Source organism: Anas acuta, chromosome Z, assembly GCF_963932015.1.
Source record: "Anas acuta chromosome Z, bAnaAcu1.1, whole genome shotgun sequence".
Taxonomy (NCBI): domain Eukaryota; kingdom Metazoa; phylum Chordata; class Aves; order Anseriformes; family Anatidae; genus Anas; species Anas acuta.
In genome coordinates, this window is record NC_089017.1 from 29690550 (window position 1) to 29714488 (window position 23939).

At 41.3% G+C, this 23939-nt stretch overlaps 1 protein-coding gene across 2 annotated transcripts in view; it reads right to left on the bottom strand.

Moving 5' to 3' along the window:
* Window positions 1–18438, bottom strand: part of TTC39B (tetratricopeptide repeat domain 39B) — a 77867-nt gene extending 59429 nt beyond the window's left edge. Inside the window, exon 1 of one of the 2 annotated variants that reach the window (XM_068666507.1) lies at window positions 18309–18438. In XM_068666507.1, coding sequence (XP_068522608.1) covers window positions 18309–18353 — 45 coding nt within the window. In that variant the 5' untranslated portion in view covers window positions 18354–18438. Of the gene's footprint in view, window positions 1–13817; window positions 13965–18308 lie in introns of those variants that run through there. The other variant, XM_068666508.1, reaches the window with a different exon arrangement.
* Between the last annotated feature and the right edge of the window lie 5501 nt (window positions 18439–23939).

Consider the following 23939-nt stretch of genomic DNA (forward strand, 5'->3'; position numbering starts at 1 on the left):
CATCACAGCACCGCAGCCTACAGACAACAGATACAATTGAAATGCCATAACTAACTTCAGGAGGTGCTTATTCAAGTCAGTCTACAGTAAAGAAGATTACTTAATTCAAGATAGATGATTTTACAAAGCACAGATGATGGTCTGCAAACAAGTTCCTTCAAACCTAATGCCATGTGTAACTAAATCAGACATATTTGTGACCTCAACATTTTACGAGTGTTATTGGATGAATATAATTTCCTTTGTTTGCATGGCTAGAGAGACTTGCCATAGACTTAGGATAATACAGTCCCTCATCCATTTCTTTCCGCTGACTTGGGTCCATTCTGCAGCAAGTCCTGAAGTATATCCTTATTACAACAGCCACAAACACTCAGCATAAATATTCAGGAAATAGAATTCGTTTTTTATTGTGGACCCATCTGCAATCTCTTTTTTCATGATTCTACTCAGGAAAAAAAATACATTAACACTTTATTCAGTACTAAGTGAAACAGTTTAGTAATGTTTCTCAGTACATAACACTGAGTAACAATTTTTATTGCACCTTTTCCAGAAAACCTAATAACTTAACACGTGAATGTAAATTAAAGTGCCACTAGATGGCATGACGAAAACTGATTTAGATTTTCCCACAAATCTGGAAAAGAAATTGGCACAACACCTCAAAAATAAAGCTGTCTGGAAAAAAAAAAAAAAAAACTTTTCTTGAATCACATAGTCACTTTTTCTCGGAGACAGACAAATGAGACAACGTAAGATAGTGGTGAAATAATACTAGCCAGCATTAAAAGCTGTTGATGTAAGACAGTTAGTTGTCTATTTACAGCTTTATTTTTAGGTATTAATTGGAGGGCTGCTTTAAGTCAAGCTGTGGAAAACCGCAGTAGTAACTCCCCTCCCCAGAAAGTAAATAGTAATGGCAATCTATAAAAAGCAGTATATTTAGTAAGCACGTACACTTCAAGATTCTTTTTGTCCTGATGCTTTTTTCCAAACTTATATTCAAGTATGGGTACATCTAATTATTTTTGTCTTCTTCTACCTTCTGTAATTCACCTCAGTGCTGCTCCTCCCCTCAAGATCAAGGCTGAGCGAAAAGGATGCATAGAGAATCAGGCCTTTGTCGAAAGCCAAGAACACTTCATACCTCTACTTGTCCATAAGAATTTGCCTTTTTGGATGTCAGTTGCTGGATTCCCCATACACAGAGAGAGAGGTCTAAAATACCGCAATAGGAAGAACAACAGAGCTTGCACTGCAATCACAGAGCAACTATCATTCTGCAGAGGAATTTGTCCCATAGGACTCTATGGAGTTTAAACAAGATTTAGTTGACACACTCAGCAGCCATTTTCTAAAATCCAGAGAGATCCACCCTATTCCCTCTAACTAAAACGGTGCAGACCAAGCTGAAATGGTACTAACATGCACATAGCATGTAGGGGTAAGTATTGTCTTGGTGGAACATGGGCTATATCATTTTTTCTTTTTAATGATCAATACTCAGTACAGGAGAAAAGTGTGACTATGAGAAGATAGGGAAAAAACGCTGAACTGAAATATCCACACTATGGACTGGGACTATCAAAGAGAAGCCCTCCCGATAATCTTAATTTCTGACCAGAGCCAGTTTGTAGAAAACAGTATTCACCACAGTTTTATTAGCAAATGGAATAAAATATTAAAAATGTACTTTGAAGAGAATCCAAATACAGAAAATATAAATTTTTATTATTACTTGTTATGCGACTTTGTATGTATTCGTTCCTTTTTAGCCCGAGTCAGGAGTACATTCATAATAAATTCAAAGAAACTGGTGGCTACACATTTCAAATTCCATAGCCCCAGAAAGGCCCCTTAAAATGAGCAGACAGTGGAGCTTGCACCTTGCTCAAGGATACAAGAGGACAACATACCTCCATTCAGTTGACTTGAGTGGCTTGTATCAGGAATAGTGCAGCCAGCAGGACCAGGGAGGTGACCGTCCCCCTGTACTCTGCTCTGGTGAGGCTGCACCTCGTGTACCATGTTCAGCTTTGGGCCCCTCACTACAAGAAAGACGTCAAGGCCCTGGAGCGTGTCCAGAGAAGGGCTACGAAGCTGGTGAAGGGCCTGGAGCACAAGCCCTATGAGGAGCAGCTGAGGGAACTGATGTTGTTTTAGTCTGGAGAAGCGGAGCTCAGGGGAGACCTTATTGCTCTCTGCGGCCACCTGAAAGGAAGCTGTAGGGAGCTGGGGGTTCTCACAGGTAACTAGGGATAGGACTAGAAGAAATGGCCTCGAGTTGTGACAGGGGAGGTTCAGGTTGGAAATTAGGAGACATTTCTTCTCAGAAGGAGTGGTTTGGCATTTCGTTGGGTTGCCCAGGGAGGTTGTGGAGTCACTGTCCCTGGGGGTGCTTAAGGAAAGGTTGGACCCAGTGCTTAGGGACATGGTTTAGTGGGTGACATTGGTGGCAGGGGGATGGGTGGACTAGATAATCTTGGAGGTCTTTTCCAATCCTAGTTATTCTATGATTATGTGATTCTGTTCTATGACTAAGCTGAGAACAATGAAGAGAGCTCTGATGAGAAACATCAGTGAAATTGGGTACATTCTGAGACATGCAGCACAGGAGTACGACTGACCCTAAAGCAAGAAAATAACTGGGACAATCCCATTTCAGTGGGATTGCACCTTCAAATCTCAGCAATACACTGGTTCTCATTTTAGGCTTGTTTTTCTGTTTGTTGTTGTTGATATTTTATTTGGTTTTGTTTGTTTTTAATGCTAAAGACAGGACATATCAGAGACATTTTTCTGCCAACTTTTTTCTTTCCATTTATCATGCTCTGTACTTTGGTGTTCTCCTTTAGGGCAACAGTGTACTCGGAATTTAATGAAATACAAATCCACTGCATAATCCACTGTCAGTTGTCTACTCACTTATTTTGCATTTATGTAAGAATATTGAGGGGTTCTTACTCTGTCAAGTACACTGAAATAATTTTAGCAAAGAACTGCTACAGTACTGCAGAGCTACTGTCACAGTTACCATTAATAAAGAATTAACGTATAATTATGAAAGTCGACTTTTTTATATAAAAAATGATTTGAGACTACTAAACATTTCTTGTATAAAAACAGACGCTTCAGATTTGACAAACCTTCTTTCATATTGCAGGCTGATCTAGTTTAAGCAGTCTCCCATAAAACATACTTTATATCAACAACCAGCCAACTAAACATAAGGAAATACAGTTGTCAGTGGAATACCATCATTACATTTTTTCTAATAAAATACCCTCATGGCTTCATTCAAAATGATTTTTAATCAATATCCTAGATGTGAACGAAATCTCCAGCTGTGAAGAATTATATCAGAGTTAGAGGAACACAAATCATAACAAGAAAACACTGCCTTTAATAGACTAGCATCAATGAATATAACACAGTCTCAAGTGAAGAGCTGTAAATGTAAAAACAATGAAAGAAATCATACATGCTGGCTGGGTTTGTATTATGGGAAGTAACAACCTGGAATAAGGCTAGAAGGTCATTTTGACAAGTCATTCAATATGAATTCCTGTTGTTATTGTGATCCTTAAACTAATCTGAAAACAGTAGAAAAAAGTTTTAGCATGCAACACTGAGAGGATGAAAACAGAAAAACGTTTTACTTCCTTAGAGTTCAACCATACTGAAGGTTGGTTAATATGTACAAATACAGAAGATTCCCCAAAATAGTCCAAGAGCTAGAACACATGACTTAATGTAAAAGCTATTTAAAAGTTTAATCACTTCAATTTACCAAGCAGAAATATTTAATATATCTTGCTCATTGAAAAAGCTTTAAAAAAATCACACACAAACACAGCATCACACAAGCACAAAATCAGTACGAAGTAAAACCTCTTTCTTGTAAACATTGGTTTTCATCATGTCTTTTTTTCCTGCTGAGTGAAATTCACACTTCTTCAGGCAGAGTGTTAAGTAAGAGTAACAATGGATGCCATCTTTCGTGGCTCCAGATGAAGTCTGAAAAGTACATAACACTATGGCTCAGCTAAGCACAAATTACTAGGTTCAACATCAGCCAAGTTTCATGAAAACTGATTGCTTTTGTTACACAAGGAGCAATTATCTGTAGTTCTGACAATACTTTGTTCAAATTAACTCATAGCCTGAAACTTGAGCCACAGACAGTATTCCACTACAGAATTTACTGTCAGAATTTCACTGCATAGGATCAAAAGGATATTGAGGTAGTTTTAGGTAGTTTCTGAATACCGCTCTTTCCCCTTTTTCCCAGAAGCGTGCATATTCTCCACATAACATAAAATACCTTCATAATGGATTATATGAGCATTATTTTGCTGCTTCTCCTCCCCTCAAAAATTACTCTCAAAGAATCATATATCAGAAATGACTACTTCAAGAAAAAAAAAAACAACGGAGATGAACAATACTGCAAGCTTTACTGATTTAAAGTTGTGAAAGTTCACTTTATAATACTGCTCGGTTAAAAATAAATTCACCTAAGCAAACTCATTTGATTCATCTGAAGTAAGAGAAGTGTAACATGCCTACACACACTTCAAAACGTTAGGTAGAAGCTGTATAAACTAGAAAAAAGTAACCGAGAACTTGACCTATAAAACAATCTGTTGCGGACACCTTTCTTGCATACTAACAATCAGATGATGGTGTCACCTACGGACAGAATTCAATTGTCACTTAAGTGGGCTGTGGCATTAGAAAGCAAGAACTGAACTGAAACACACAAGTTCTGTTTCTACTCAATGCAACTTTTTTTCTTTTTTTCTACATGAAAATAACTCCTTCTCTGAAGGAAAAAAAACATGTATTTTTGTGCTTACGCAGTATTTCAAGTTCATTGGCTTGAACTCTAAATATGATCCATCTGCTTCTTCAAAGTTATTTATTCCAAGTATTTTGAAGAGTAAGTCTGAACTACTGAGCTTGATCTTTGGCTTCTGAGAGCTCAAGTTTTTCATCTGCTGTGGAAAACTTTTAGGATAACACAGCTCCTCCAAAACAGACACCAAACCCTCCACTCTCCTCTTTGGAAAAACACTGGTATTTTATGCAGTCTCATCCACGTGGAACATCATGTCATATTCACCATCTTTACTAATATAGGTGATATGATTTTTATATATGTATATATAAACTATATATATATATATATATATATATAAAACAGGGGTCATGTGCTAAGAAAAAATAAAAAACACAACATTCCACACACAAAGAGAAAACAGTAGTTGATAAGGTAGAACCCAGCTCTACTGTAAATTTGGCTAAATAAACTGTAGCTAAATACAAACTTCACTGTCATTTAGCTCAATGATTAGATATCAGTACCCATAAGAACAAAGGTGTCTCCATTACAGCCTGGAAAGCAGTGACCTTTCCATGCAGAGCTGGTTACCTCAAATTTACCAAAAGACATACAAAAATGCAGTCTTAAAAGTTCCATACTCAATTTTAACAGAAAACAGATGCTTTCAATGAAAGTACCTGCTGTAGTTCAGTGTTAATTATTAACATGTTCTAAAAAGCAGACAACTCTTGATTTGCACTCAGCTGCATGTAAGCAGGACATTTATAAAGCAGCATACCAGCCACTTCATATAAACGAGGTCAGGACTGGGAATGATTATACTCAGTGATATCAGTCTTTGTGGGTCAGACTATCTACATACTAGAGCGAGCATCAAGATGAAACCTTTTCTGAATCTACTTCTAAACACCAAGTTTAAGGCAGTCTCACGTTAGTACATTAGCATCAGTCTTGCCTGTTGTGACTGCAGCTGGCTGAGCTTGCACTGTTTTAAGCAGCTCTCCTCTATGACTGAGAAGTGGAAATAAGCAGAATCAGTTACACCATCAGCAAGGATCACAAAATACTTCATTATAATTGACATGCAAATGGCTGCTGTCAACAGTTATTTGTATTTGCATTCATATCTGACATTTTGCACATAAAAGTGAGAATATAACTGAAGTTAAAGTTGGCTGAACACCAGTCTGGATTCTCTTACAGTTTACACTGGCACCTTCCTGCTATTTGACCTGTTATTTGTCAGTTTGACCTGCAGTTGCTTTTGCACAAAGAGCATTTTTAAGAGTCAAAGGAGTAGGGTAGCAACAGAACATCATTGCTATAATAAAGTTTATATATACATATATAAACAATTAGTTAGCCATCTTTCCACATCCCAACAAACAGCCCCAAGTTCAAAGAAATATCAGTTAGGCATATGTTTGTTAACAGCACCAGGAAATAAAAAAAAATTAAAAAATCACACATTGGGAGTTGCTAGTCCAGTACAAATACAGAGTATGCTCGTAAAGCGATTTGCAAATACGTCACTATTCTTACTCATTTTTATTGGACAAAACTGCCTGCCAAGCAATTCTACAGTCAAAGATAAATACACGTATTTAGATGCACTTTGACTGGACACATCTGCCTTTCAATACCATCAGAAAAGTGACTTGAGAAGAACAGGAAGGTGACTAAACAGACTGAGAAAGTAGGGACTACGCAAAATCATTCTCCTCAAAGGAGATACTCCAGAAGACACCAGAAGTTTGTCCTCTCTAGCAGGTAAGATGATAGTTCTGTCAGCTTAATTCTTCTTTAATTAGACATGCCTGAGAGTCTTGCAAAACTTTGTTCCAAACTCATCAAGATTTATTACAAACTTGAGTATCATGTAATTTCTATGAAATGATTGAATGAAGCCCTATTAAAGTCAAAAGGAACCATAGCGTGCTATTTATCATGTCTGTAAGCTGGTAAGACCATCTTCACATTTTTCTAGACCTAATTCTTCTGATGCATAGCCATATGCATTAATAATTAGGTGTATCTACATCTTCCAAGACAAAGCTGGTGGAGACTTTTCTACTGCCAGTCCAAACAACCTTCTCTAATCGGTTTCCAAAGACTGTTGAGAGGTCATTCTTAAATTAATTAGAACATGCAAAATATTGTGAGATGTTTTACAGAAAGAAAATCAGAGGGAAAAACTAACTGGAAGCAAGTCATCAGCTGGCACTTGACAGACGTAACAAGCATTTATTCTCTTGATTTGTCTGCATGCAGTCAAGGTATCAGCAATCAACGTCACCGATCTGTGACACAAAGAAACACGGTCTTACTAATTCTGGCAAAGTTTCACAGCTAGAGAAATTTCACCCACTCTCGTTCAGATTTGTCTATCCCTCATGAAGTTTAGCTTTCCACAAGTGGCAAAACTTCACAGAAACTTTAGCTCAGTCTAGGCAAATGATCATTAGATAATCTGCTGCTAACAGAACAGGCATTACCCCAAAACGTACAATTCTAGTGCACAAGAAGTTAAGGTTGCACTCACTTTACTCAGCCAAACCCACCAAATAAGATAAAAGCCATCATGAAAAGGGAAGCTGGAAGATCCATCTGACAAACACCAGATGACACATCTGTATGCACTTTGAAATTGCAGAATCTCCACTCTTCCTCTCTCACAAGGGTAGATCTGCCCAGCTGCCTCACATAACCTTCCTACTTGTATTTCCATATTTCAGTATGCTTGATGCAGAACGTGAAGCAAAACCTAACAGTTCTCACCATGTTATCACAGGATGCTCAAAGTAAAATTAAAAAAGCATAGAAAAATTGGAAGCAACAGCAGCCAATGTAACAAGGTGTTTATTTTACTTTTAGAAGATTTTCATTTTGCTGACCAAAATAATTCCTCATCAGCTGAAAAAGCAAGGAATAGAATGGGAAAGGCAAATTCCTTAAATTGCTTGTTTCAAACTGCCTTGATGGGAAAGAAAGGTTATAGTTAACTTGAACCTCTTCCTATTTCCACCTCTTTCCATTGGGATCATTTCCACCATGATCTTTTACCAAACCATTTGACAAAGTTATTTTGTGGTGAATAAAAATTCCTTTCATTACTGTTTCATAATTTGAGTGCTACATCATTTTTTGTGCTGCTAACTTGTGTAACTATTTGCTAGTAAAACAACTTCTCAAAAACCTGAAATCCACTGTTGTCAAGAACAGGTTTCTTCAGACCAAGGAAAAAAAAAGTCTCCCCTTCCTCCAAATTACATGCTTTTTAGTGGGACTACTATTAGCTGCAACTGAACCTAGCTGTTGATTCATATAATCAACATTAAAGACAGTAAAAACCCATCACAAATTAGTAGTTTTCAAGAACAGGAACTAATGAACAGAGGTAAAACAAGAAGCACTGACAGAGTGGTAAAGACACTGTCTCTAATATGGATTAAAAATCAAGACCCTTTCGAAGTTCTTAAGCTATCAGTCAAAATACATAGTAGGAAAGAGCTGTACCCTTCATGCAATGCAAAAACATGCACAATTCTTGATATACGGGGCTCAATCTTGAACTAAACAGCATGGGCAATCAAAAAGACTCAAAATACATATTTATGTGGTACCTTTTGTTTTGTGAAAGCCATGAACCAACTGGAGAATTATCCTGAATTGAAAACCATCTTCCCAAACTATCTGGCTATCACAGCAAGGAATTAATCACTCATTTTCTCCCATTATCAGTGTTCAGAAGTTGAAGTGAATGCCGTCACCTTCACTAGATGCAATAGTATCAGATATTCTTTGATCTTGTAATGCTGGATGCCACAGCTATAAACTTGGGAACACTTCCAGAATAATTTTTTTTCCCAGGACAACTGGTGTCTTGCCTACCACAAAGAATTTCATAGCCTGTGCAAGGAAGCCGTCCGAAGACCTCATTTAAATGCATCCTCAGGTGTCATAATTCTGCAGACTTCTGCACCTCCTTCAGAGCAATTCATTTTATGGTTTAAACACACACACAGATAAATAAGAACAATTCAAGTCACAGCTAAATTACAATCCATTGCAAAAAATGACTGTGTGGTAATCATAAGGAAGTGCTGTTGCTACAGAGTTCACATGCTTCATAGAGGTAATCTATTATCATAGCTTGGCATTTGGTACAACTGGAAGCAGTTTAAAGAACAGAGCTCAAATAATTCCATTTTAAATAATCATAGTAGTAAACCTGCAGTTTTATCTTAGTACCATGAGACTCCAACCGCATGTCTGAATAGAATGCAAGGTGTCTCAAGTGTAACATCAACTGCGCTTGTAACGTAAACAGAAATAACTATTTCTGAAAGTGCAAGCAAGAGGAGTATCAGTGCTTTCCGGCAGTCTGTCATCAAAAGAAACTTGAAAAGTGTATCAGAGTTACTAATAATAGTGTATGTTCTCATTAAGACATCCAGTTCTGTCAGTCCTGGATATAAGAGGTTTGCCACTTGTTTGTTTGGGGTTTGTTTTTAATCTACGCTAAGTAAGTATTTATGGCTGAGATTTAAGTGCACTTATTAAATTTCCCAGACCTTCTCCAGTAAAGATCGTGTTATGTCACAAGTTACCAAACTCTGGTGAGGTCTCTACTTGCATAATATAGTTCATATTAAGATTGGTAGGTTAGAGCAGGAAGGAGCAGAACTGCAATTCTGTGTCTCTGTCCTTACCCTACAAAATCTGTCTTCAGCCATGACAAATAGTCACAAAAAAAAATAAAAACAGAAAAATCTCACACATTTCTGGAAGCATAAAACAAAGACACAGTATTTGTATAAGTCAAGCTGCAATTATACATTTTTAAAAAAAATCAGTCTTGATTCAGGATACAAAAGTAGACACAGTGGAGACTACATCATAGTAAAGCAAAAAGGGTAAGATAGAAATAGCTAAGAAAAAGAACACATCATGTTACCCTGAACTTTACTAGGCAATTTCAAATAAAGGTCCTCGCTGCTTTTTTGGCTTTCTAAAGATTCAAAGAAAAATCCTATTTACGTAGCAGGGTCACTGTGTACATATTACAGACTTACCAAGACAAAAGTATCACCTCTTTCCAATTACTCTTCCCCTGGAAGAATATCTTTATAGCATTCCAGAATACTCATCAATTCCAATGCAGTCAACAATCCTCAATAAGTCTCATTATAGAGACACTGCTTTGGATCTGCTAATACTAATACTTTTCAGAGATGACGCCAAGCTGGAGAACAAACATGTTTATGTTGTATTAAAGATGACTCAGTGCCCGCTTTGCCGTTCTTTATTTTATTAGTTATATGAAGGAGAAACTAGTACAAGCATCTTTGATATTAACCTCCTCGTTCCCCTCAGGTTAAGTTTTTCCTGGACTACATGGCTGAACACTGCTTTGTACAGAACACAGCAGCAGCTGCTGCATGGGTAGCACCCAAATGTTCTATTTTATTGTGTAAAACTACCGAAGTGATTTTCCTTAAGTGCTTTATTTCCTTTTAAAGAATGCCTTGCTGCAGTAACAGTAATTGCAACAACCTATTTGTGATAATGTTTTTCTCATTACAGAACTTGACAGTCTCTGTGGATATCTTCTAATCCACCAGCAGCATTAAGTGCAGTAACAAAACAGCAGAGCTTTAGAAACCAACATTATGTACAGTTGAAGAGATCTGTACAGGATTAAAGCAATGACTTTTGTCCAGAGCACAACCTGTTTCCCCAGTGCTAGAGAGGCCACCTTCCATCTCTCCTAGAAACAGATTTTTTTCATTAAAGTAGAAAAGCATCCTCTTCAATAAGCAGTCACTTGATGTCCTCATTAGTACAAAATTAACTAATTATTAGCTGATTTATAAATGTGTTCTGAAGAGCTCATTGTGTTTCTACCAGAATCAGAGTGAGACAGACAAAAGCCTAACAAAAATATAGTGTCACAACCAGAACAAGTGTCACATTAAATTACACTGAGCAGAATCAGATCTTGACTTAACTTGACAGTAAGCTAAAGTGTTAGTTCTTTCTAGGCTACTTAAAGGCAAGTACAAACAAAACACGTTCTCTTCTGAAGTTATGAGGGTAACTCTTTACCAACAAATATCACAAGTAACATGCACCTTCAAATTTCATTAACATAAAGTTAGAGTTGACCTACTAAGGTCCCCCATTAAGTTTTCCTCACGTGTCACGAGGCTACTACCTTCTTCAGTAAAGATTCCCTCTACTTTAACTATTCATCCACTACATCCAGAGCTTGCTGTTTCCTCAACCATTGACTGAAACCTGCAGGATCCAGAAAAGATGCACTGAATTCAGAATGCATTTCCCTACACAGAAGTCACATCATCAATTTGTGCGCTGAGGCTTGTCAAAAAGGTAGAGATGTGCAGTTTCCCTCCTCACACACAGATGTCATGCAGCTTACTGATGCATGACCAATCTGTAGCCTTAGGACATTTCACTAGGAGTGTAATAATGACAGAAAAAATACACAGTTGTTGCTGGATTTGTCACTTCTGCCCAAAGGATCATTAACATTTCACCGTAAGTGTAAGGTTACGTTTACAGTATGTCAGTGTGTCTAGGTCACTGCTCATGTGCGTAGTCCCTCCTTCGGTGCTATTACGTTGAATTGCACTGTAGCATGGAGCACATACTCACAGGCAATCAAAACGCTGACTCCTTTGCACCACATTCACACTGCAAAATGGCTGGTGAACTGGCTGCGATGACTCATGCTACGGAAAAGGAAATCCCACATGACTGCACTGTTAAATCTAAAACACTGAACCTCTCTAAATGCCACTTCCTCCCTTCAGCACCAAGGGATATAAAAACAGAAAAGACAGGCACAGTACTCAAGGTATAGTATACTGGTGTAGTAAACTTCTTTCAACTACGAAAGGAGAGGCAGCAGCCAAACAATAAAAGGCTGGCAGTGAACTATTTATGTCTTTCTGACCTCCACCCATTGCCAATATCTATATTCATTTTCACTTTAGCCCATGGTCATTACATACATGAGAGTTTTTATTAATCTGTGGAGACTTTCACACCATTTCTTTAACTCGTGACATTTTGGTTAACTCACCTGCACAATTTAAAGAGACCAACTTATAAAATAAGGTATGATCTGAACAGATAAATGACAAAAATCTACTGGTATTTACCTGGATAGCATAAAGCTGCATGCTCTATTGCCAGTATAGCACAAAACAACACTGCATGTATATATTTAATAAGAGCACTATATATTTAATAAGATTTAATAAAAGCAAGTGTAGAGTCCTGCACCTGGGAAGGAACAACCACATCTATCAGTACAGGCTGGGGGATGACCTGCTGGAGAGGAGCTCTGAGGAGAAGGACCTGGGGGTCCTGGTGGATGACAGGTTGGTCATGAGCCAGCACCGTGCCCTGGTGGCCAAGAGGGACAATGGGATCCTGGCGTGCATTAAAAGGAGCGTGGCCAGCACGTCAAGGGAGGTGATCCTCCCCCTCTTCTCTGCCCTGCTCAGGCCTCACCTGGAGTACTGTGTCCAGTTCTGGGCTCCCTGGTACAAAAAGACAGGGATCTCCTGGAAAGAGTCCAGCAGAGGGCCACAAAGATGATACAGGGCCTGGAGCATCTTCCCTATGAGGAAAGGCTGAGAGACCTGGGTCTGTTCAGCCTGGAGACGAGAAGACTGAGAGGGGATCTCCTCAGTGTATATAAATATCTGAGGGGTGGGGGACAGAAGGATGTAGCCAACCTCTTCTCAGTGGTTGGTGGGGATAGGACAAGGGGCAATGGCTGCAAGTTAGAGCACAGGAAGTTCCGCACTGACATGCAAAAGAACTTCTTCATGGTGAGGGTGACGGAGCATTGGAACAGGCTGCCCAGGGAGGCTGTGGAGTCTCCTCTGGAGATATTCAAGGCCTGTCTGGACGCCTACCTGGGCAGCCTGCTCTGAGGAACCTGCTTTGGCAGGGGAGTTGGACCCAATGATCTTTCCAAGTCCCTTCCAACCCCTACAGCTCTGTGATTATGTGATATAACTGTGTTTGCTTATGATGGATGGGCTATGAGATTGAGAGCAGTCCTGGTGGTGTTGGCTGATGAGAAGCTCAACGTGAGCCAGCACTGTGAGCTTGCAGCCCAGAATGCCAACCATGTCCCAAGTTGCATAAAAGGCAGTGGGGCCAGCAGGGCTGGGGAGGTGAGTGTCCCCCTCTGCTCTGCTCTCATGAAAACCTACCTGGAGCCCTGCGTTCAGCTCTGAGGCACCCAGCACAAGAAGGACAGGGGAAGGATATGGACCTGTTGGAGCAAGTCGAGAGGAAGGCTACAAAGATGATCAGAGGACTGGAGCACCTCTCCTATGAAGACAGGCTGAGGGAGTCAGGGTTGTTCAGCCTGGAGAAGGGAAGGCTCTGGGAAGACCTCACCGCAGCCTTCCAGTATCTAAAGGGGGCTTATAAAACATATGAAGAACAACGTTTTATTTGGGCAGATACTGACAGGACAAGGGGAATGGCTTTAAACTAAAAGAGGGGATATTGAGATTAGATGTTAGAAGGAAAACCTTCATTCAGAGGGTGATGAGGCATTGGCACAGGTTGCCCAGAGAAGCTGTGGGTGCCCCATCCCCAGAGGATTTCAAGACCAAGCTGGATGGGGCTTTGGGCAACCTGGACTGGTGGGAGGTGTCCCTGCACATGGCAGGGGTGTTGGAATGGGGTGGTCTGTATGGTAATTTCCAACCTACAACATGCCGTACTTGCAACTCTTAAGCCATTCAGAGGAAAATAACTAAGCTCCTTTCTACTCTTCAACCTCTAAACCTCATCCCTGTGCTTTTTTTTTTTCTTTAATACAATCTATCCCCTTTGAAGACTTTGTACAAAGTAGAACAGTCTAATATAGTGGATGGCAGCAAGCCTTTAACTACAGTAACCAAGACTGCTGTACCTGTTAAGGACAGTAACTTCCACTGTTCAGTGTAAAGTCTTCATTAAAAGATCTCAGATGTTGTTTTCCACAACAGTATAGCCACAGTTCGATATATGAAGAAAAGTCTTCAGAAAAAGCTGTTTCCATTTTCAACTTTTTTTCCATCTCTATAGGTAAATATTACACCATTTAAAACAAAAAAATTACACAGATGTACAGGCAAATTATAACAGATTGAAACAGATTGGCTTCACAGGTACTTAGCTATTCCAGGAGTTCCTCTCTCAGCTCTGCCGTTGTAAGAGGCATCTTGTGCTTCTCACATCCTGGCAGCCTTTATATATTTTCATTAGTGTTCTCACTGAAGAAGTCTTCGGCTTTCAAATAACCACAGCTTTCAGTAATCTCAGGTTTCATCATGTCTGTCCCCTCAGTGGACTTTACCATTTCTAGAAAGTGTGCACACACACACGGAGCCATAAACCAGGCTTTCTTTCAGTTTGCACCATCTTGTAATTCATTAACCACAATAGCCCCACCTTTTCCTGTAACCCCCGTGTCTTTCTTCCCTCTCTTTGAAGAGGGAACCAAGCTGACCAACCAAAGGGAGCATTAACTAAGAACATTTAATTGGACATTTAGTTACATTCACTTTCTTTGCTTCTCCAGGAAATTAACAAAGACTTAAAGCCATTCTTTCTCAAATTTGTTCACAGTTTAACCAAGGAGCTCAAACAGATTATTGAAACAAACTTCAGAGAGGCAGCTAAGAAATGGAAAAACACAAACAATAAAAATTCACCATTTCAGAACAATACAGGTAACAGAAAATGTGAGTATGCATCCTCATCTTGATACAATGAAAAAAAATAATACCTCTAACAGGGAAAAGTACTCTTACTGCCCCTTCCCAACACCATCTGCACCAAGTGTTCATTTTTAAGGTTTAAAAAAAAAAAAAAAAAAAAACAGGTGCTAATCAGCTTGTTCCAGCTTCCCGAAGTCCCCAGGGGGAGCACAACTACAACAGTTTCTCCCCATTGACATTTTTCTGTGTTAGAAATACCAGCCAAAACCAGTGGAAAGAAAGTCCTCAGAGTAAACATTAAAGGAGCCGGCATTACTGGCCATTTTCTCTCTATTATAGTCTAAAGCGCATTATTTTATTGTTACTGGTGAAAGCAAGCACTCTGGTAGGTTCTTTGATTTTAAGCACAGTAGCTGCAGCAGCAGTGAATAAAGAGCTCTGAGTACTTTAACGGAGTACTAAGCAGCACTAAACAGTTCCTGAATTAAAGAACGCCTGTCCTGAAGACACTGGTTTCATACTGAAATTAGTTCAGAAGATAAACTGCTCAGGCTCGTAAAGCCACCCTACATACTATTTGTCCTTGCTTGGGCAGTTCAAAGGAGTACAGTGTGCATCATCAGATCATTAAACAAATTTTCCTTAACAGGTTAGTTTAGAGCTGAGGCACAGATTAGCTGAATCGGCCAACCTGCCCTTAATACAAGACTTAGAGTTAACCACAGCAAGGGCACGAAATCACTTTCAGATCTCTATATAATCCTTAGCCTAGCCGGCTGTGGGCAAACAGGACATTTTTATAGCATCTAGATACTTCTAGATCATGATCCTTTTTGTCTGGCCACAAGCCTCACAGGCACAAAGGCCAAGGTTGGGTTTGTTGCTTTTTTTTTTTTTTTTTTAATGGATAGGGAATCCCCAAGTAACCAATTAAGCTGGCTTTAAGACTTTGAAAAACCAGGGCAGCACAGAGTGAACTTAATGGGAAGCAGATCTGGCCCACTATTTTAAGTAATCTTTAGACAGTAGAGGGGGGAGAAGGGGAAGGCTTAAAGTTTTGCTTGAAGACTGCAGTGGCTGGGAATGTAATTTTGCCCCTAAACATTATCTGTCCTATATTTATAACTTGTTTCAAAAGAACACTAACATGAGCACTTTCAGTATAGAAATACAATGCTATATCGATGTTTAAGGGCCTAAGAGATATCAGGTTCTAAGTTCACAGGTAGACACATCACAGGTGGACGCTCACTCTGATCACTTAACAGCCAACAAACTTCCTCCTAGTACAGGAGCAACATCCTCCTACGCACACTTCAACACCCAGGAAGCAACATCACATGGAAAAAATCCTGAGTTTAATAACCGTTTGTGCTTTTTTTTTTCCAGATGAACATCCTCACGTTAACATGGCCTCTTAGACTTAGGTCTCCAGTTCCAGTTGGTGTTCATTAAAAAACACCAAAACTACTACACTTGCATCAGCTGGGGAACAAAACAAAGAGTTACACTTCATACTACTTCCTTGAAATGTCTGCTTCAAATCCACAGCTGTAGGACAAGACAAAAAAAAAAAACAAAAAAAAAACACAAGTAAAGATGAATATACTATCTTGTACTTTCTCGAGCTACAAAAAAGCATAAGGAAAACCACACATTTTCTTCATCACGGACTACAGTAGAGAGCTGCTGCCTGCACCATCAGCAAGGACTGCAGAAGTCTTCTTGCTAGTTAAGGTCCCATCAAGTAGACTATGACTTCAAGGTTGTTTAGCTCAGCACATCCTTTTTCAAAGCTTCAGGGATGAACAAGTCCCTACAAAGCAAAATCCTGTGCTAAAAGCTACGTTCATACTAAGGATGTACACTTAAACAAGGAAATAAACAGCTCATATCTTTCATGTTACATGTAAACGTTACTCGGAAGCACACAGCTCCTAAGAAGAAAACTAACAGCAACGTTCCCAAGCTTAAATACTTAAATAACAGCTAAGGCACTTCAAAACAACTAGTTCATGTCTGAAGTGCTGAAATCACATCTAGATTAGTAAAGAGTGTGATGAACTTGCAGGCAAAGGATGCCAGCGGTCGGGACAACTTCTGATATGCATGCAGTCACTTTCTCCAGGATCAAGCCAGCATCTGCCATTCCTCTCTGAACTCTCAGTCCTTATCAGGAAAAAGTCGACTACTTGTGCTATTACTTATTCTGGTCCACTCAAAACCAACACTCTAGAGAATCAAGTACAAGTCTCTACACAGTCTGTGAGCTCATGGGAAAAAAAAAGCTTTTTTGCTTCTGGCATGCTATTGCTTAGGTAAAACCTTTTCCAGGTGTTTTTATGTCCACCTGTCCATTTGTATGGAATCATCTTTTCCTCTAAGAGATACAGCACTGACACCTGACAGAAAGCAACCCTTTTGTTTTTTTTTTTTTATACAGGACAGCTGGATTACAGAGAGGTTGCTAAATACCTGTTACCAATTGTGAATCTGAACTACTCGCTTACGTGCAGCGGGAGTTCATTAATAACTTGTTCCCACAGGTATTTACTCACTCCCTATGTCAGAAACAAACCTTAGCCCCACAGAGATCACTGCCCCTACTTGGTGCATTAAGATTTTGCAGCAGTCGACTCAAATACACAAAGCAATATAGCTTTTCACATCCTCTTCACATTATGCTTCTATGCTACAGCCTTGGGCAGTAACAACTTTTTTAGCATGCCCTGAAATACAGGGTAGTATATCCCCACCTTCCAAGTGAGAAATTTGTTTGTTTGTTTTAAATCATCTCATCCAAAAGCAACTTTTGCAACTTCCAAATACAAAACGTGAGTATTCAAGACAGCCATACAGCATCCCCATCCTATATGGACGTTTGTCAGCTGCTCTGTTATACCCTACACTAGCTCACCTCAGAAACAGGGCACAGGCTGCGTGCCTGCTTCTGAAATTCACACCAGCAAGGTCTTTGAAAAGAAAGGAGACAAAAACTATTATGCAACGCCGTGATTCACAAGTGTTGTTCCGCAAAGTCCTGCTGGAGCTACGCCTTGTGAACCGTCCCGAAAAAGCTGCTGAGCGTAAGCAACGCGAAAGTCACTGCTCTTACAGCCTGCACTCAGGAGCCAGGTGGGGTTATCCCCACCCGAGCTCGCCAGGACTTTGAGCTACTGCTCCTAGAAGCCTTTTTACAAGCCTTTCCGCCTGCCTCGCTTCCGCGGTCCTGCTCCTTCAAAGCCAGCCTGGGACACCCATGACACCCCCGAGCCTGCTCGCAGCAACCTGCAGGGGCTGTGCTGCCGCACCTGCCCGGCCCCGGGCGCGCAGCACGGCAGCGGGGAGGGCTGAGGCCGGGGCCCTGGCGGCAGCACCGGCAGCCGGGGAAGCCGCAGCACGGCTGGGGAGCCGCTGCCCGGCCGCCCCACGGCGGAGCCCCACCGGCACGGGGCCTACCGGCAGCGCGCTGGGCTGAAAGGGAAAGAAAGAGGGAAGGGAACGAGGGCAGGGAAACGAGCAGGAAAAAAAAAAAAAAACAGAGGCGATAAAGAAACAGGAGCAGAGCAGGGCGGCCCGGCGGCAGCAGGCTGCGCGGGAGGGGCAGCGGCCGCCCCCGGCACAACTTTCCCCAACTCGCCCCCTCCCCGCTCCCGGGCCGCCCCCTGCCCTCCCTTCCCTTCCCGTTGCCCCGCACTCGCCTCCTCGCCGCCGTTCTCCTCGGCGCCGTTGCCGACGCTCGCCATGTTCCCGCTGGGCTGACGGCGGCCGCCGGTCCCGCTCCCCGCTCCCCGCCGCCCGGTGCACGCCTCCTGCCCGCCCCCGCTCGGCCCGGCCCGGCCCGGCCCGGCCCTGCCCGGCCCCGCCGCCCCCCGCCGGCCGCCCGGCAGCTCCGCTGTCCGCGCCCCCTGCTTTGCATCGCTGGCCCCGCCCTGGCCCCGCGGGCTCGGGCCCTCAGCCCGGGCAGCGGCGGGCCGGGGGAGCCGGCGAGGCCTCTGCTGCGCTCTGGGCTTCGGGTCTCGTCCCGGGGCAGCGCTGCGGGGCCGCAGGGGACACAGCAGGCTTGCCTCCCGCAGGGGATGGGGCAGGTGGCTGCCACCTGTGGTGCCGTAGGACCTTGGAGTCGTTCAGCAGCCTGTGGAAGGGCTGTTGGATCACCACAGTGGCTGGCGGTAGAGGAGAGAGTTTGGAAAGCGGCTGGCTGGCGGAGAGGAGCACTCTCCAGTTCCCTCGCTCTGCCTTCTCCTGAGGCATGGATGTAGTTCGCAGCACCGTAATGTTCTCTAAAAATATGCCAGTTTCCAGTTCTACCTATTCAGCAAGCTGATGTCAAGTTCTACTAAAAGACCATTTAGAGACCATCATGTCACCACGTCCTACAAGTTACATCTGCCACAGCCCCTGTTAAAAAAAATAAACACTTTCGATAGAAGCAGAGTCAGATGAAGAGGGAAAGGGAGCTGAGCAGATTCAGCTAACCAGGAGGTAGATGCAGTATCAGGGCTTTTTGCAACATTGGGGATTACAGTCTAGATATAGGCAAGGTTCCTCAGCCTGAGGCCAAAGTACAAGCTTTCAATATAGGCTTGCAACTTAAATGTTCCTCAGGTCTTATCTAGACTGCTCTGTTTTATCTGCACTACTATTTTTACACTGTTTAGCAGGAAGGAAACCTGACTTAAATGCATTCCTCTGTACTGCAAGGCAGCGTCCTTGTCAATCAAGGTGATGCAGACACTCTGTTCTCTCATACTTCTATTGCACTGGAGTAAGTTTCTTCAGTGGCAGCTTCCTGGAAGATACTTCAGGGATGTTATATATCCAGGACTGATCTGCAGTACATGAAACATGCTTGTAGTGCAAATGCAGTCGATAGGCCCACACATGCCTTGTATTTAATTCAGGACAGCCCACACAGCTCTACCTGAAATTCATATTACCATTACATCATAATCCTACGCTGTTCACAGAATCACAATCACGGAGTCACAGAATGGCCGAGGTTGGAATAGACCTCTGAAAACTGCCTGGTCCAACCCCCCCCTGCACAGCAGGATCACCCAGAGCACATTGTGCAGGGTGGTATCCAGGCAGGTTTTGAATATCTCCAGAGAAGAAGAGTCCACAACCTCTCTAGGCAACCTGTTCCAGTGCTCCATCACCCTCACAGTAAAGAAGTGTTTTCTCAAGTTCAGATGGGACCTCCCATGTTTCAGTTTGTTTGCCTCCTGTCCTGTCACTAGGCAACACTGAAAAGAGTCTGGCCCATCCTCTTGACATCTTCCCTTCAGGTATCTATACACACTGATAAGATCCTCTCACTATCAGTCTTTTTTCCTCCAAGCTACACAGGCCCAGCTCTCTCAGCCTCTCCTCATATGGGAGGTGCTCCAATCCCCTAATCATCCAAGCGCTCTGCTAGACTTGCTCCAGTAGCTCCATTACACAGGTTATCATCTTCTGTTGAAGACATGACTACTTTTATCCTTCAGCTGCAAAAGCAATCCCTTATAGACATCTTTTTGCTTGGAGTAGCAGACTACCTCCATTTCAAAACTAATTTTCAACTAGTATTCCTCTGTAACAGAATACTATGTGTTACATAGTGTATGGGTAAGGTAGCTTATATGTAAGTTCTCCAAGTTCTGGGAACGTGGTCCTTGAAGATGAGAACCAGATATACCACTATGTAGCACCTACTCATGTAGGCAATTACTCACTAACAGTTCTATCTAGAACAAACAAAAACTTAGCGTGGTCCCTTGTGTTCTTGTAGAAACTGGTAAAGGACTATAGCACCAACACTCATGAAATTAGGTTGGAGAAATTACACTAATTACGGAGTTTGTAGTCATGAGTAGTACTGCATGTGCAGGAGACAACTGCATTTGAGTCAGCGTTTTTAAAATAACATACTCTGCAAGTTCAAGGCTAAGTTTTAGGTCAACATCACTTTGTCATGATCAGCTCTTGATAAGTTGCAGTTATATTGTTGTATTCTTTCCTCCCTACCAAGTCCTTTAGATCATTTATATGCTTTTGGACAAATTAAAGCTATATCTGTTAGTGGTCTTTTTCTGGTCAGAACAAAGACATATGCTAAAATGATCATGGTAGAGAGAACTGCATCATATAATTCCTGACCCAGGTAGCAAAACCACAAAAAATACTTCTGAAGTCTGAACACAGGCTCTGTGAAAGGCAGAGCAATGACTGAATTTTGCTTGTTTTTTTGACAGGCTATCACAGGCCATATTTCCATTTAGGTCACTGTAATAGTAGTCAAAAGGGTATCTCAAAGCCCTCCAATGGGCTTTAATGGGTTTAATCATCCTTCCCCTTGTCCATTGAAATTTAGTCATTGAAGAAAGACCTAGCACATTCCTTTTCCTTGTAGTTTTCCACTTGTAAATAAATAAATAAATAACACTTCTGAAGCAGTTGTTTACAAGAGCTAACAGGTCTGAATCTCCTGAGATGAGAAACCTGTGGCAGTTCCCAGACAGCTTGGGTTTCCGTCCATTTGAATGTAGATACCTCCACAGCAAGAATTAGGAAGATTATGAGCTGATTACTAATCTTCCATAGAGCATTCCAGTGAATTGGTTGAAAGGATTTAACTGAGATATGAGACACCTTGAGACACCATTCCCCTCTGCATAGCACAGCTGTATAGAGTTCCCACCCAACAGAAGCCTGCCTGTATTTTCCTTCATTTTCTGATCTAGCACCTGCAGGCTGCTGTGTTAACGTGATTTAGATATTTAATAGCTCTGCTAGTCTTTCCTTTTGCAGTATACCTATTCACTGGAAATTTGCCTGATTATAAAAATTCACAGGACAATGAGGGGGGAAAAAGAGATTTTTCTTAAGCTTCTGTAATCAAATACTAAGGTTCAACGAGGATGAAAAATCCTATTCTGCTTCTAATGATCAGATAGTGAACATAGAAGGGTAAAAACAATTTCAATGTAAACATTTGGTACAGATCTAGTTTTACGGAGGTCGGTGCTTGAGAACAGGCCTGCCAAAAAAGAGCCTATGAAGTTGCCTTAGTACTTCTGAGGCTACTTTCCAGTAGGATTAGACTGTCTCAGACTCTCACAAGTAGAAGAACTGTAGATACCAATCATTAAACAATTAGCTGTTTCACTGATGGAGGTGGGGCAGGTGAGCAAGACAGAAACTAAGTCCCACCTAGTTCCAGAAGAATTATTTCATAAACTACCAATTAAAGCAATGAGTACTCTTAGCAGTGCAAACTGCATGTGAGTCTATTCATATAAACATGCCACAAAAGACTTGCTGACAGGAATAAGAATCACCGAGTTTGAGGAATACCTTTCAAGATCAAGAGACTACATTTCTGTACTGAGGTATGGCGTTAGAAGCCAGCTAAGCAAGTATATATATAAATACTTGACGTATATTTTTTTAGTATATATTTGCAGCAACTTAGCAGACATGCCATAAAGACCTTCAGCAAAAGCAAGAAAGAATAGCCAAGACAGAAAAATAGATGATGGTGGATTTTCCTGTGGACTGTTAATAGCCATGCTGTAACCTCTAAGCAATTTTATTTTTAAATCATCGTAGTTACGTCAATTAAGATGAAGATCTCCTCCAGATTCAAAATATTGTTTGTTTCCACAAGCTGAACTAGTCTGTGGCTTGTGAACGGTATTTTGGAGATTACTGTAGAAGCAGTAGTGATCTCTTTAAAGTTAAGACACATGAGAGTGCATTGGTGTGTACGTAGCATTGTACGAGAAGGCTGAGATTGATAATCAGGTTGTTTTCTTGTGTCCTCCCCCTCCTTCCCCTCCCAACCACACACACACTCAGCTGCTACCAGACAGATCTGGAACAAGAAGTCTCATGTTTTCCCTTAGTCTCTAGAAAGAATATCAACTCCAGTTGCTGGAAAGCAGCTGCTTTCCCACAGGCAGCCGCAGGGAGAGCTTAGCAAGCCATAAAGTAGCCCACCTTGTCAATGCAATAATTATAATCACCAGGAAAGCCAGTGTCCTCAGAATATGTTCTCTGGCATCAAGCCCCAACAGAATGGTATAAGGAGATGGACCAACCAAAGCAGCATATACTTTTTCTAAAAGATGTCAGAGATAGCAGGCTCTCCAAGACACCTTTTGCCATGGAGGCAGCACTGTGTCATACACATGTAGTATTCAAGTACTCTGCAAAGACTACATACAGTCATCAAATAAAGCTTAAAGTATAGGGCTGTTACAGTTAAATGTTTTCTGCCCTTAATTAGTTGCTTCATCTCAATCCTTTTTGCTAGACTCATCAAGAATTTTCTCTGGAAGATAAGCATCTTGGCATTACTTCTTTCATGAATATATCAATGCAGTGGCTTTGGTTTGGGTTTTGGTTTTAAATACTTAGAGTTTCATCTTCCATTAGGCACTTTTAAAGATCCGCAGTCATTTCGAACTCCCACATTGTATTTCCATAATTAAAAGCGGTAGCCATATTAAAGTCGAAGTAGAGCCACCAGTTCTTTCGATCTGACAGCCATGTTTCCCTTCAGTTACTGTACTAGCACATGGCAATGAAGCATTTGGTGAGAAGTCATACAGAACTGTTATTTCACCATGTCCATGATTAGAAGAGGGGTGGTCAAGTAGTTACCGGAAAGTCCAGCATAAACATGGTCTGGAAAAATATCCAAAATAAATTTTCCTCTACTAAGGGAAGCCCTGCCTCCTTCCCAATGCCAGGTCAAGGACAATAATGTGCTTTGGATAAAGCTCAGTGTTTTTTCTCAGTTACCATGCTTTGTTTCTATGAACATGAAGCAGGTTGTATAAGCTATCCTCAGTGAAAGCATAGTACAATCAATGCGCCTAGCTTTCAGCCACCCACTAACACTCTTACCGATGTATCTACACAAACGCTGTTTGCATGCTAGTTTCTAGCAACACTTCTACAGGTGCCACCTGTGACTTATGGGCTATGGCATTATTTTGTGCATCTCCTTACTGTATCTCTAGGGAAGAACCAGAAAACTGCAAGGTCTTTATTACATCTGAGGAGGTTTAAAAGTCACCCCCAATTTCTGTGATTCTAGACAGCAAAGCTACAGACCTGCCTGATATTCCACTTCATCTGGAAGACCAGGTCAGCGTCCCATCACCAAAACTCTTTCTCCTCATGGTATCTTCAATGATCAGCATTCTCTCTTCAAACCTTATGTATCCCATCACACTTTTATGGCATTTCCTCCCCTTTTTCATTTTCCCTTATTTCTTTCCCCTTCCCCATTTCCTCCCCTCTAAACAAGCAAAAGTTACAGAATCACAGAATGGTTT